The sequence below is a fragment of the Camelus bactrianus genome, chromosome 3 (assembly GCF_048773025.1).
Source record: "Camelus bactrianus isolate YW-2024 breed Bactrian camel chromosome 3, ASM4877302v1, whole genome shotgun sequence".
NCBI classification, from domain to species: Eukaryota; Metazoa; Chordata; class Mammalia; order Artiodactyla; family Camelidae; genus Camelus; species Camelus bactrianus.
The window spans coordinates 117,384,536-117,400,079 of record NC_133541.1 but is presented as its reverse complement, the minus strand read 5'-3'; the positions used below and the strand labels follow the sequence as shown (position 1 = coordinate 117,400,079).

Here is a 15,544-nt window from a genome sequence, read left to right as displayed (position 1 = left end):
AGAGTAGCAGTTCTGAGGCAGGAAAGGTGAGTGCATCAAACACTGGAAAATGATTCGAGAGACTCTGCCAAACCCATCTCAGGGACTCTGATTCCTCTCCCGGCCGTCCGCACCACGTGCCCTCCCACAGCGGAGGGTGGACGGCCACAGCCGCAGCAGCCGGAGCCACACACCCGCTGCAGGGGCCCAGCACGCAGGGGGCGGCCGCACAGCCCTGAGCATGGCTGTCCCTCAGGGAAATCGTGACTGATCTTCTCTCTGGCACCCCAGATGCAGTTTAGGTCACCGAGACCCATTTCCACATGATGACTTTAATAGCGTCTGCACTGAAACCACAGATGAATGGAGGCAGATTTTCCTGCATTTTCGTTCCCCCCGGAAATTTAGCTCATTCCTACTTAGGCCTGAGCTTCAACTACACAGCTCAGAATTCTTCTCTAAATATGAAACATGTGTTTTACCTCAAAAAGACAATCTCTTAGGAAACCAGGTTCTCCCTGCAGGGAAGGAGAACGAGGCAGCTACCTAGCACGAAGCCCTGCCCCTCCTGTGCATGGGGCTTCCCGGCCCAGCTGCTCAGGGATCACCACTTCCTCTGTCCTGAAGCCAGCATCCTGATTCATGACCACGGCATCCACTGTTCCCAGCATGCAAGCCACAGGGCCCACTAAGACTTGTTGATGACAGTCAGAATCAACCACACAGACACACTCTTTCACGGGAAAGAAGGGCAATCTCAGTGGTCACCGAGGAATCTTATTCTACTCATTGCTGTTGGTGCATTCATCCTGACCCCTTGCATTCCACCATGGCTTTTATGGGAAGGGCACATTGGACATGGTGGTAGAGACTGGGTATTTGAAACTGGAAGGGTCCTCTCCAACTACATGTCCACCATCAGAATTAACAGATAAAATTCCCATATTTCCCATGAAAAAGCCATCATATTGCTTCAGCCTCAACACAGCTCTGGGACACAGAAGAGCTCATCTCAGCCACAGACGCTTTTGTTGGAGGGTGGGGGGTCCAAGATCCTACCAGCCCGAGGCCTATATGCGCTCTCATTCACTCTCAGGAGGACAGGTACATGTGTCTTTATAGTACGAGGGTTTCTCAAGCCCCAACGCAGAGATCTACAGTGTTCTGGAGTCAATAAGCCTATCAAAAGAAGTGATTAGTTATCAGTTGATTTTTCAGTAGAAACCCTTCAGGCCAGAAGGGAGTGGCACCATATAAGGGAAAAACTTACAACCAAGAATACTCTATCCAGCAAGCCTTTCATTTAGATTTGATGGAGAAATCAAAAGCTTCACAGGTAAGCAAAAGTTAAAAGAACTCAGCACCTCCAAACCAGATTTACAACAAAGGTTAAAGGAACTTCTCTAGTCATCCAAGCACAAAAAAAGAAAAAGAAAGAGAAAAAATAAAAGACCTACAAAAATAAACCCAAAACAATAAACAAAATGGCAATAAGAACATACTTATTGATAATTACCTTAAATGTAAATGGATTAAACACTCCAACCAAAAGACACAGACTGGTTGAATGGATACAAAACCAAGACCCATATATATGCTGTCTACAAGAGACCCATTTCAGAGCTAGAGACACATGCAGGCTGAAAATAAGAGGACGGAAAAAGATATTCCATGCAAATGGAAACCAAAGGAAAGCTGGAGTTAGCAACACTTATATCGGACAAAGTAGATTTTAAAATAAAGACTGTTACAAGAGACAAAGAAGGACACTACAGAATGCATAAGGGATCAATCCAAGAAGAGGATGTAATAATTGTAAATACATATGCACCCAACATAGGAGCACCTCAACATATAAGGCAGTTGTTATCAGACATAAAAAGAGAAATCCCTTACACAGTGACCATAGCACAATAATAGTGGGGGACCTAAACACCCCACTTACATCAATGGACATATCATCCAGACAGAAAATCAATAAGGAAACACAGGCCCTAAATAACACATTAGACCAGACAGACTTAATTGATATCTATAGAGCATTCCATCCGAAAGCAACAGAACACACATTCTCCCCAAGTGCACATGGAACATTCTTCAGAACTGACCACATGCTGGCCCACAGAGCTAGCCTCAGCAAATTTAAGAAAATTAAAATCGTACCAAGCATCTTTCTGACCACAAGGCTATAAGGCTAGAAATCAACTACAAGAAAAACACTGCAAAAACTTTAAACACGTGGAGGCTAAATAATATGCTACTAAACAACTAGTGGCTCACTGCAGGAATCAGAGAAGACATCAGAAAATACTTTGAGGCAAATGAAAATGAAAACACAACAATCCAAAACCTCTGGGACACAGCAAAAGCAGTTCTCAGAGGGAACTTTATAGCGATACGTTTACCTCAGGAAACAAGGAAAATCTCAAGTAAACAGCCTAATCTTATACGTAAAGTAGCTGCAAAAGGAAGAACAAACAAACCCCAAAGTTAGTAGAAGAAAAGAAATCATAAGGATTAGAGCAGAAATAAATGAAACAGAGACTAAAAAACAAAACAAAACAACAGAAACTAAAAGCTGGCTCTTTGAAAAGCTAAACTAATAAACCTTTAGTCAGACTCATTAAGAAAAAAAGGGAGGGGGCCCAAATTAATAAAATCAGAAATGAAAAAGGAGAAGTTACAACCAATACCACAGAAATGTAAGGGATCACAAGAGGCTACTATGAGGAGCTAGATGCCAACAAAAAGGACAACATAGAAGAAATGGACAATTTCTTAGAAAGGTACAATTCACCAAGACTGAACCCGGAAGAAATGGACTGTATGAACAGACCAATTACCAGCACTGAAATTGAATCAGTAATTAAAAAACTCCCAACAAACAAAAGTCCAGGACCAGGTGGCTTCACAGTGGAGTCTACCAAACATTTAGAGATGAGTTAACACCTATCCTTCTGAAACTATTTCAAAAAATCGCAGAGGAAGGAACACTTCCAAACTCACTCTGTGAGGCCACCATCACCCTGATAAGCAAAAACAGACAAAGATATCACACAAGAAAGAAAATTATAGGCCAATACCAGTCATGAATATAGATGCAAAAATCCTCAACAAAATACTAGCAAATTGACTCTACAACACATTAAAGGATCACAAACCATGATCAAGTGGGATTTATCCCAGGGATGCAGGGATTTTTCAGTATCCACAAATCAATCAGAGTGATACACCACAGTAACAAGTTGAAGAATAAAAACCATATGATCATCTCAACAGATGAAGAAAAAACTTTTGATAAAATTCAACATCCATTTCTGATAAAAACTCTCCAGAATGTGAGCACAGACGGAGCATACCTCAACATACTAAAGGCCACATATGACAAACCCACAGCTAACATCATACTTAACGGGGAAAAGCTGAAAGCACTTCCTCTAAGATCAGGAACAAGACAAGGATGCCAACTCTTGCCACTTTATTCAATATAATTTTGGAAGTCCTAGCCACAGCAATCAGAGAAGAAAAAGAAATAAAAGGAATCCAAATTGGAAAGGAAGAAGGAAAACTGTCACTGTTTGCAGATGACATGATACTATACACAGAAAATCCTAAAGAAGCAGCCAGAAAACTACTAGAATTTATCAGTGAATTTGGTAAAGTTGCAGGATACACAATTAATATACAAAAATCAGTTGCATTTGTATACACTAACAATGAAACAGCAAAAAGGGAAATTAAGGAAATGATACCATTAACCATTGCACCAAAAAGAATAACATACCTAGGAATAAAACTACCCAAGGAGGCAAAAGTCCTGTACTCTGTAAACTGTAAGACACTGATGAAGGAAAGGGAAGATGACATAAGCAAATGGAATGATATACTGTGTTCTTGGATTGGAAGAATCAATATTGTTAAAATGGCCGTAGTACCCAAGGCAATATACAGATTCAATGCAGTCCCTATCAAATTACCAAAGACATTCTTCACAGAGCTGGAACAAAAAATGTTAAAATCTGTATGGAAACACAAAAGATCCCAAATACCCAAAACAATCTTGAAAAAGACCAGAGCTGGGGGAATCATGCTCCCTGACTTCAGACTATACTACAAAGCTACAGTAATCAAAACAGCGTGGCACTGCCACAAAAACAGACACAGATCAATGGAACAGGATAGAAAGTCCAGAAATAAATCCACACACTTATGGTCAATTAATCTACAACAAAGGAGGCAAAAATATACAATTGAGAAAAGACAGTCTCTTCAACAAGTGGTGCTGGGAAACTGGACAGCTACTGTGAAAAACTGAAATTAGAACATTCTCTAACATGATATACAAATATAAACTCAAAATGGATTAAAGACTTAAATGTAAGACCAGATACTATAAAAGTTCTAGAGGAAAACACAGGCAGAACACTCTCAGACATAAATCACAGCAATATATTTTTTGAACCAGCTCATGGAAATAAAAGCAAAACTTAACAAATAGGATCTAATTAAACTTAAAACCTTTTGCACAGCTAAGGATACCATCAACAAAATGAAAAGACAATCTATCAAATGAGAGAAAATATTTGCAAATGAAGCGACCGACAAGGGACTAATTTCCATAGTAAACAGCTCATACATCTTAATATCAAAAAAGCAAGCAACCCAGCCAAAAAGTGGGCAGAAGACCTAAGGAAGCAATTCTCCAATGAAGACATATAAATGGCCAACAGGCACATGAGAAAATGCTCAGCATCACTAATTGTCAGAAAAATGGAGATCAAAACTACAATGAGGTATCACCTCATACCATCCAGAGTGACATCATTAAAAAGTCTACAGATGATAAATGCTAGAGAGTGTGTGGAGAAAAGGGAACCCTCCTACACTGCTGATGGGAATGTAGTTTGGTGTAGCCACCATGGAGGACAGTATGGAGGTTCCTTAAAAAACTAAAAAAAGACTTACTATGTGATTCAGCAATCCCACTCCTGGGCATATACATGGAGAAAAATGTAATTCCAAAAGACACATGCACCCCAATGTTCATAGCAGCACTATTTATAATGATGAAGGCATGGAAACAACTCAAATGTGCATCAATGGATGACTGGTTAAAAAAGATGTGGTATATATATGCAATGGAATACTACTCAGGCATAAAAAAGAATAAAATAATGCCATTCAAAGCAACATGAATGGACCCGGAGATCATCATTCTAAGTGAAGTGGGCCGAAAAGAGAAAGAAAAATGCTATATGACATCACTTATATGTGGAATCTAAAAAAAAAAAAAAAGAACTACTTATTATTTATAACTTAAATGATTGATTTCTTAAATATGTGTAAGCACACTTGATTGTCCTTTATGACTGGATTACTGCATTCTGTTGATTCTTATTTTGTGGTTGGCTTTATTCCTTTGATAATTAAAAAGCTAAAGCTCTAAACTGTTCTCAGAAACAGTGAACAGCACAGATATGCAAACTAAAAAAATACATGCAGTATATTGTATAAATGTATTTACATACAATATATTGTGTATGTGCAGTCAAATTGTAACAACTCTACCTAATAAAACTGAAAAATGAAAAGAAGTGATTAGTAACCTGCAGAATCTGCTCGTTGTCACTAGAAAGCAGCACTTCTGTGTGTCATTACTAAAAGTGATTAAGTTAGATCAGAAGGGAAAAAGTGACAGATCATGTATATTTCAAATACCTCATAGCAAAGATGAACACTTTTTCCCAAATAGGAAAAGACAGAACTTATAGGAGTCTGTGCCTACAAAGACACATAAAAAATGTGTTTAAAAACAAGTTTCAAAGACACACGCATGCCTTGATGCAAGTGTGCAGTCCACCGAGGAAACAGTCTCTCCAAGATGGAGCCCGAATCTCACGGCACCTCTAGAGCTATGAACTGACCTGCAGGAAGCCCAGGGCAGGGAGCCGGCAGCTCACCACCAGGGAACCAAGCCAGGAAGATGCAAACTACAAAATCTCGACAGAGAAACAATTTAGTTTTTTCACCAAATAAACTGCAAAGGAAAAAGACCAGATAGTAGAGGAAAGCTACCCATTAAAGGCACTTCACTGAGGGCAACGTTTGGGCCTCATGAGGATTCTGGTTGGAACAAACATGCAACAGATTTTCCTAAATGAGGTGACTAGGGAAATCTGAGCACTGACTCGATGACTGATGATATCAAGGAATTTACTTTTTCCTTTTTAAAGGTCAGCATGGTATTGTGTTGATTTTTTAAAAAACAGTCTTATCTTTTAAAGCTACATACTGAAATATTTATGAATGAAATGATACATCTAGGTATCTGCTATATAATTATTAAAAAAAAAAGCCACTGTGTTGTCCAACATTTTTTTAAATTTCTTTTTATATACTTTCATTTATTTATTTTTATTGCAGGGGGTAATTTAGGTTCATTTACTTATTTTTAGAGGAGGTACTGGGGATTGAACCCAGGATCTTCTGTGTGCTAAGCATGTGCTCCTCCACCTGAGCTATGCTCTCCCCCTTGCCCAACAGTAACACAGGAAAATAAGTTGAAAAATCTTTCTATCATATATTACTTAAACTTCACCTTCCTGGTCAAAAAGTGGCAAGCTGCCTCAAGAACCCAGTGTTGAGCACTTGAGAGAGATCTGAGAGAGCAAGCACCCTCAACTGTACACACACAGGTGGTGTGCACACACAGCACATATTTGTTCAGGCACTGCACATGCACACACGGCACACACACAGCATACACTTACAGGTGCTGCATACATGTGCACACACAGCACACATACCACACACGCATACATGTGCATATGTCACACACCCACAGCCCCCACACATGCCAGACCCACATATGCATGTGTGTGCGTGTGGCATGTACACAGCACACATGCGCACACATACACACATGTACAACAGGTGGAGGTGGCTGCCAGGACTACTGTGTGCACAGGAGGGCTGTGCGTCTGCATGACACAGAATGCTAGGACTCAGATGGGTGCTGCCCTTTCTCTCCTTCTCCAGCCACAGGTAGCTGAGCAATTCAGATGCATAGCCTAGCAGTTCCTTGTAGGTGAGAGGCAAGCATAAACCAGTGGAGAGTTGTTTTCAGGCAGGAAAGAGAAATGAGTCACCTGGAGGTGGCACCACGAATGCATGTTACCTGTCTCAGTTCCTGGGCGTCCCCGTCGGAAATTAACAGCTCGCTCGTCTGTAGCTGAAGTGACCTGTCTTCCTGGCTCCCTGAGGAGGGCTCGCTGTGCATGGCATGGTCCGTCCGTCCAGATGCTGAAATGGAAAGTCAAACAGCAGTGGCATCTTCCAGAAGGTGTGAACAACGCAAGAGCACTCAGAACTTTACAAAAAGTGGTGTTTAAGACCATCAGAGCTCTTTGGGTTGACGAAGTATTTTCATAGGCATCTGCTGGTTTCATGCCTCTGCCCTTGCTGGGGCAGTGGGTGTGGTGGGTCTGCCCCCCCAGCCTCTGCTAAGCTGACTGCATGTGAAACCTGCCTGAACTTTGCCTTCTACCCTAATCCAGGGCTGCTTCCTTACCCGACACTGATCAGAGGGTGCGACACTGTAAATACTCAGGGTCTAGCTCCATAACTGAATTTTAGAAGAAAAGTCCTTTATCCAGGAGTCTTTTTTTTCTCTGGAGAAGATTATAGATTTGGAGTATGAAACAATACTTGTTGAACCCTGGTGAAATGTACATGAAATACACTACTAGGAACTGTAGTGCCATCTGATTGTCCCATGAAACACTGTGGTTCTAGAGAGCACGGAAATGGTCGGGTCAAGCAAAACTGAATGTGGAGTGTGCTGAGGTTGGGGTGAGCCAGAGAACTGGATGTGGCGAGGCACTGCTCAGGGGTGTTTTTGCTCACACACCAGCTCCTGGGGAATCTCGCTAAGGAGCAGAAGGGCAGCTTGGCGAGAAATGGTGATAATCATTTATTTAAAGAGCTGCCTCCAACTGCAGCCCTGGTACTTTGGGGCCCAGAGAAGAACACAGATTAGTCTGTTGCCTCTTCTCCATAATACAGGCCACCTCAGGTATGTCGTATGGCTATGTTTATTCATCAGGACACTGGGAAGCAGCAAGCACACTGGGCTGAGAACCAGCAGTCTGGATTTCTGCACCAAGTCTTTTCAGCAGCCTTCTCTGCGTCAACAAAATGGGGGGGGAGCACAGGTGGGACCCCCACTTCCTTCCTAGGAGCAGCTGATAAACACACTGTGAGGAGAGGAAATCCATCTCAGCATAAAGTCCTCACTGGGCCTGAAAAGCAGAAGCGCATGCGGTACCTCCAGGACGGGCCAACCGCGCAAGTTCGTCCTCCTGGGGAGAGACCAGCCACCTCCAACGTGCACACAAACATCCCCTTGATTCTTACTTCTTAAAAAAATTCTTACAAATTAACACTTCCTGAGAGTGCCTGGCTGAGCAAAGAAGGCCTGGCCTCACCTCGGATAAACGCAGGCTGGAATGAGGACAAGAAAGCACGTTTCTCGCAATCCTAGAGAGAAGTAGGGCCTAATAAGCCAGACAGAGTGAGTTCAGGAACCAGCTGATGTGAAGCCAAACCTGCATGGAGGCAAGACCCCAGGGTCCCACACCTGTGGGCCGACCCCTCCCCGGGCCCATCTCCCCAGGGAAGGAGGCCCTGTGAGAGCCTTCACATCCTGTAACAGTGCGCCACCGTGAGGAGACGACACAGGACAGCGGCATCCTCACGTGCGCCTCGGAGGGCTGAAGACGTCTCCTAAGACAGAACCCTTAGCACACGCCACGCACTCACACGTGCTTTCCTGTGCTGTTCTTTACGTAAGAGCTGCTTGTCTGTACCTCAGAAACTGACACAGATTGTAAACTGACTATAACTCAATAAAAAATAAAATAAAATTCTAAGCTAAAAAAAAAAAGCCGGTTGTAATCAACCAAATTGTTTTCACAGCCTGTGTTCTAGAATCTCCAAAGCGCCACCCTCCTCCAACACGCTTATTAATTAGCACAGAATTCTCCATCGCACACCACTCATTGCTGCTTTGTCTTCCATGATCTAAAAATGTCACTCAGATGGTGCGTAATGAAAAGCACTCTTCCAGAACAGCAACAGAACACTCAGCATCAGAGCTGTGCTGGACAACATGATGGCTGGAACAGAGTCTGCGTTCTACCAGTTATTATTAGCCTACAGGAAAGGCCAGCTCAGCACACGACGTGAAAATGTTACTAGTGACAACGTGATGGCGAATTACACTTCACTCGTCTACGGCAACGGTGGTTCTATGGCCTGATGGGTGAGAGCAAACCCCTCCCTCAGCCTGTGCCCCCTTCCTAACTCTGCTCCCTGACCCTGCAGACTCCTGTTCCAGCCACTCTGCCCACCCTGCACCCACCCGGTACGTGTCGTGCAGACAGATGTCCCCCAGCTCAAGTATGGAGGAGGCAAGTTCTCCTCTTGGCCCTTCCATCAGAAGCAATCTTCCCTCGTCTGAGCTGGTATCATTCAGTTTGCACACCTTTGACAGCAACGTCTGTGGTACTGCACTGCTTTTTTTTTTCTGTATCTTTTCAACCTGGGACCCCCCAGCTAGCTTCTCTGAGAGCAAGCCGTGCATCTGATTCACACTGCGCTCCTGTTCTCTCACTCTGGTGTCCATTTTAACACCTATTATTACAGAGACATACTGTCTTTGAATGTTTAACAAAAGGGATTGCTTAAACAACCAGAAAGCCAAAATTGAGGATTTTTCTTCCTGGAATACACTAATCAGGGATGTTTTACGCAACGAGCCGTGGGATCAGCAGGTTCCTGGCGAGGCTCGGCCACTCCCAGGCCTCTGTGCTGAGACCTGAGTGGCTGACTCAGTTACTTCAGTGCTTTGAAATATCTTCTGAAACAAATTAACTTGGCTCAGTATTAGGTGATTTTTATCTCAAAAGTCATTAGTTATCTCAGTGAAACAAAATAAGCACAAACTGCTCAAGCCACATGGGAATTTAGAGATGATGCCACTTTCCAAGAACAAGGAGGCATCTGGGGGAAACCTGAGCGCGGGCTGGGCTGGCGGGGCCGGCGCCAGGACACCCTTATGCATCAGACACAGACTCCAGACTTCACCATAAGTGCTGCGCAAAGACCACCAGGACCTGGCCTGAGAGCAGAAAAACCGCTCCAAGCCGGTCCAGCCATGGGCAAAGCTCTGTCCTTGTCTCTGGGCCCCAAACCCTCCACTGATGACACAGGAAAACGGCAGCTTTACCCAGGGATGGACCCAGAAGCTTATATAACCAGGGTGGAAGCCCCTTCAGAAAAAAACACAAAATGCCCCAAGTCCTCAACACAACAGGGATTATAAGAGAGAGAAAGCTGAAATGGAGAGACAGCAATCTCCACCGACTACACTTTAAAAAACTTAACTTCACAAATTTACAAAATTATATGGTGTGCAGCTTAGACTCACGGGGCCTTGGAAGGATCAAGCAGATGGGGGCCACGCAGCCCCCAGGGGTCTGTCGGTCGTCAGGGGGTCACATCCTAGTGCCCACATGGGGCCTGTCTGTAGTCAGTGAGTCAGTGCAGTGGTGCATCCTGGTGACCACATGGAGGGGTCTGCTGGTGCTCAGCCTCAAACCCACGTCCTAGTGACCACATGGAGTCTGCTGGTCAAGCGTGGTGCCATATCCCAGAACCAGAACTTCACTGCTTCAAAAGATGGTTTTAAATTAATGACCCTGTACAGAGGCTTCAATGCCCCAGAAGTTTACCATCACACAGAGATGCGAGTGCCTTCTGGTTACCCAGGTCTGTCCTTGGTGCTAGAGGTGGGGTGGGAGAAGACAGACTTGGGTCCGATTCTGGAGCACACGTCCCAGGGTGGAAAGCCAAGCAGCAAACCCAAGGGCGGTGGCACCAGAGGGCACGTGCGAGGCGAGATGCCTGCAAGGTCCATGAGCGGGTGACCAGAGTCCTCCTATACCAGGTGAAGGCCCCTCAGAAGGTACAGTTGGCAAACGGCGAAAACAAAAATCAGCACAAAAAAACTCTTAAAACATGTTATGCACAGCCCTTGCTCTCATATGATGAGAACACTGTGGCCTTCCTCCCGAAACTCATTGCCCCAGTGGATCATGAGGCAACACGAGACAAAGTCCAACTGGGGGAGGGTCTACAAAAACCTGACCACCACCCCTAAAGCTCTTCCAGATCATCAAAACAAGGAGTATCAGACAAACTGCCACAGTCAAGAAGAGTCCAAGGAGACGAGATGCCGAAATGTCACGTGGGATCCTGGATGGGATTCGGGAACAGTAAAACATATGGAAATGTGGATAAAATACGGACTTCAGTGAATAGAGACGTATCAGGGCAGGTGCACTAGTTGTGACAATGAACGACACGAACGCAAGGTGACATTTACATTAGGGGAAACAAGGTGTGGGAGACAGGGGAACTGTCTGCACTATCCTCTTTTTCTCAAGTCTGAAACTACTGTAAAATTTAAAAGATTATTTTAAAGCTGCTCTGCAGAAAAACAGCAATCTGTAACTTCCCTACGATGAAATCTGTCCACCTGAGCCATTTCCAGCTCTTGAAGCCCAGGGGACTTCCTCCTCCCCCAGCTGCTGGCCGGGCCACCCCAGGCCCTCACCTGTCCACACTATACGTTACTACACAGCTCTCTGGAAAGTTCTTCTAGACACTGACTCCTGGCAAACACTGGTCCCCTGTTACTAGACCGCCACCTTCTGGCCACACTTTTTACAAAATAGCTCATCAAGGAGAAGAATGTATTTGTGAGATTTCAAAGTCATGGTTTCCACCTCCACTGCTTCTGTAGTTTCCAACGTAGAACAGTAAAAATAGAGGTGCCGACAGACACAACGAGAGAGGCCACAGCGGGAAGGACGCTCTCATCACCGGGCTGACAGCACTGTGAAGGTCCAAGCAAATTAGATACCATCTTGCTGACTGAACTCAGCATGCTGGCTTCTTTCAAACATAGCTCCTTGTCACCTGTGTCTCTCCAAATTCACAGCTGTAAGGTACACCTGCCTCACCCAGGCAGGGCGGCCTCACAAGGGGAGGATGGCACTTCTGGCTCGGTCTAGATTCACACGTGCTATAGAAATCCTACCCAGAGGCTAAAGTTAGCACTGAGATGAAAATCCATCTGTCACCCTGGATGTGGCTCAGCTCATTCCACACACATACAAGCTCTTACTGTGATGGGTGAGGCCATAGTCCCCAGTTACTCAATCCCACTCGAATCTAGATGTTGCTGGGAAGGTGTCTAGATGTGGTGAAGGCTCACCATTGGCTGACTTTAGGTAAGGGAGTCTGTCCTAAACAATCTGGTGGGCCTGGTTTAATCAGTTGTAAGATCTCAAAAGTGTATCTGCAGCTTCCCTGAGGAGAAGGTGTTCAGCCTGTCGTCAGCAGCCTCAGGTTGTGCCTAAGAGGCCCATTCACTTCTTCCTGATGGGTGGCCCTGCACAATCCACACTCACCCAGCTTCCTGCCGTCTCACCACAGCTGCAGAGGTGCTGGCACTCACGCCCTGCTCCTCTCCTGCCCCATCTGCCACCTGGATGCTCAGGGTCAGAGCCCAGCACCCCACCTCCCGCTGGCCAGCACCCACAACAGTGAGGCCCAGCAAGCGTGTGCTCTTCTTACTTGTACAGTGCGGTTTTCTGCACCACACGGTACGTGCTTGCGTTGCCATCTCATCTGTAACACTCTGGACCATTTCTCTCGCTGAAACCATCATGCCTGATGCAGAACCCACGGAGGCGGCAGAGCTCCACAGCCAAGGGCTGCGGGTTTTACTGTATTTAGCTTTGTTTTCAGGATTATGGGCACCTGGTGCCACGCCTGGCACAGACGGATTCTCCAAAAGCAACAGCAAAAGCAATGGCCCACGGTGCTCTGCATCTGGTACCACCAGCCAGGACCTGCTAAGGCCCCTCTTAGAGAAAATCAGCCGCAAGGGGAACTCAGAGACCTGGGGTATCAGAGCGGCTGCCCGGGCTAGGCTTGCAGATGGCCTTTCCTGAAGGGTCTTTCTGCTCAGGGTCTCATGTTGGCTGGTACAGTCCTCCCTTCTTGTCCCTTTTATACACCAGCCTCTGAGTCCTGCCTTAAATGACGAGCCAAAGAAAAATGTGCAAATGCCAGGAAAGTAAGTTTATAAATTTGTACATTAACATTTGCAATATTTTGATACCTAAGGGACCAGATCTATTATCAAGTATATTTCTTTTTGAAACCTGAAGCCATCTAGAGTAACATTAAAATATTCATGTGTTAGAGAAACAGGTTACATATTGGAATTGAAATCAATCACTAAAGAGGATAAAAGAAAGGAACTGGAATAGTAACAAACACATTTTTTACGTTAAACACTCCAGCAACCAAAGTTAGTAAGAAAAGGCTAACACTTGTTAGAAACATCACTGTAACACAGAAGTAATGTCACCTGTGGTGCTACTATTAGGAAATAGCAGGTACTTTGTGACTTGGGGATTTCTTATGTAGGGCTCAAAAAATAAACTTAAGGGGAAGACGGGTGGACTTGACCGCAGCAAAATGAGAGATTTCTGTAACAGAGCTGGCAGTCTGCAAGAAGTACCGGTAGCCTCTCAAGTCAAAAGGGATAAATACCTAGAATGAATAGTGAACTCCTGCAAATCAGGAAGAAAAAAAAAAAAAAAAGACAGCCCAATAGGACAAATAAAACACAAAAACCAAAGCAACAAAACCCCCCAAAACAAAACCAGAACAGGCAACCCACACAGCAAAACCTGAGGCCTGGGACCAAAAAGTAGATAAAAGGCATCCGATGCTCCATCTCACAATCAATCAAAACTGATAATAAAAATACCACCAAGATGTCACTTGACATCCATCAGAATGACAAAGCTAAGAAGTCAGATAACACCAATTTACCTTATGCTCAGGAGGAAGCTGAGACCTGGGGACGTGTCCACACACCCTGCCGCCCACACTCGCGCCCAGGGCCATACTCAGCTGTACCCTCCATGTCCCACAGAGACCTGCAAGAGGACCCGACAGTCACACTGCCAGGAAAAGCAAGAGTTTCACGGTATCTTGTGGATGCTACAAACACGATGCTGCGTACTTTCCACAAATCTCAGCACCCAAATGTACATCTGGAAGGTGGGCTGGGAAGACCTCGATTAAATGCCAAGAAAACCACGAGTGATGCGGGGTCGGGGTGGAGGGATTGGAGACACACCAGAGCAGGCAGGGATGATGCAAGTTAAGACCCTGAAGTGCTGGTGCTCAAATCAAACAGAGGAAAGGGGTGAAGACACCTAACCTGGAGCCTTCCTTTGTTCTGAAAGTCACCCAAACCATTTCTGACTTATTTGGGAACCCACAAAGCTCTCAAGTGTATAATAAGCCTGAGTGATTTGAGATTCACAGGGCAAGTACTAAGGAAAACGGTCTGAAATTATTTCTCTTTACAAGCAAATGGGCGGGTGCTAGTGAGCTGAAGCCAGCAGCCGCTCCACGTGACGCATCACGGTGGGTACCGATCATGGGCGCGCTGAGCGTGGCTGTGAAATGAGCGGTCTTGCGCACAGGCTGTTCTGATGATCACTCACCTGCAAGCCAGACTGAGTAGCCCTTCTCTGCTGGGGAAGCGGTTGCAGTGCTTCCGAACATCCAGGCATCCTCTAACAACTCGATCTTCTTGCTGAACTGCACTTCCAAAACGGGGATAACCTCTGGCATCTTGGCAGATATCAGACGATAAGCTATGTCTGGCTTCCCAATGAACCGCTGACGGATGCTGACTTCATAAGGTGTGTGAACCTTGATGTCATCTACATCTTCTCTTTCAAATCTGTGCATGAGCAAGGAGTCTGAGTCGTGGATTTCCAACCCAGAAACAAGGACGGTGAACTTTCCTGGTTTAACCCGAGATTCTGTTCTTTGGGAAATAACAGCAGGAATTCTGATCACTATCCCTTCTCTTCCAGAAGCTTTGGAACTAGCCACGGAGGCGCCCGCGCTGCGTTTTGTTTCTGATGGCACCTTCCAAAGCCTGGAGCTAAAGGGCCACCAAGAAGGAGATTCCAGCTCTGTCAGCAACCTAAAAAAGCAAACGAAACATAGAAACTAGTCAATCAGTTGTTATTTATTTTTTGAAAATTGCTTTGACTTTTATAAAGAATGTTACCTTTTTCTAGTTTTCTTTTTCACAAACACTTTTTTCCACCTCAGAAAGAGCAGAAATTATCATCCCTGTGCTTTAGAGAAGAAAACTAAGGCCAAGAGCAGTGGGATGTTTCGCCTGTAGATACACAGCTAATCCGAACTGTAGACACACAATTGAAACACACAGCTTCTGACTAGAATGTTGCTCTTTTCTCACTTGACCTGGGGTAATTCTGGCCAAAATAAATTTTGATCTTAATCTCTACAAAACTGTCTAATAGCACTTTCTGCAGTAATTTGCATTGCCTAATACAGTAATGGGGCAGGTGGCTGCTGAGCACCTGAAATGCAG

General features: G+C 44.8%; 1 protein-coding gene across 8 annotated transcripts in view; it reads right to left on the bottom strand.

Moving 5' to 3' along the window:
- Nucleotides 1-15,544, bottom strand: part of SNAP47 (synaptosome associated protein 47) — an 85,486-nt gene that overhangs the window by 28,409 nt on the left and 41,533 nt on the right. For 5 of the 8 annotated variants that reach the window (XR_012505741.1, XM_010953682.3, XM_074361084.1 and 2 more), the window contains 2 exons: nucleotides 14,637-15,127; nucleotides 7,157-7,281 (listed from right to left, as the gene is read on the bottom strand). Coding sequence is in view for 5 of the 8 variants with exons in the window: in XM_010953682.3 (XP_010951984.2) it covers nucleotides 7,157-7,281; nucleotides 14,637-15,127 (616 nt within the window). In the remaining 3 variants the exon portion in view is untranslated. The remainder of the gene's footprint in view (nucleotides 1-7,156; nucleotides 7,282-14,636; nucleotides 15,128-15,544) is intronic. The other 3 variants (XR_012505743.1, XR_012505742.1, XM_074361086.1) reach the window with 1 other exon arrangement.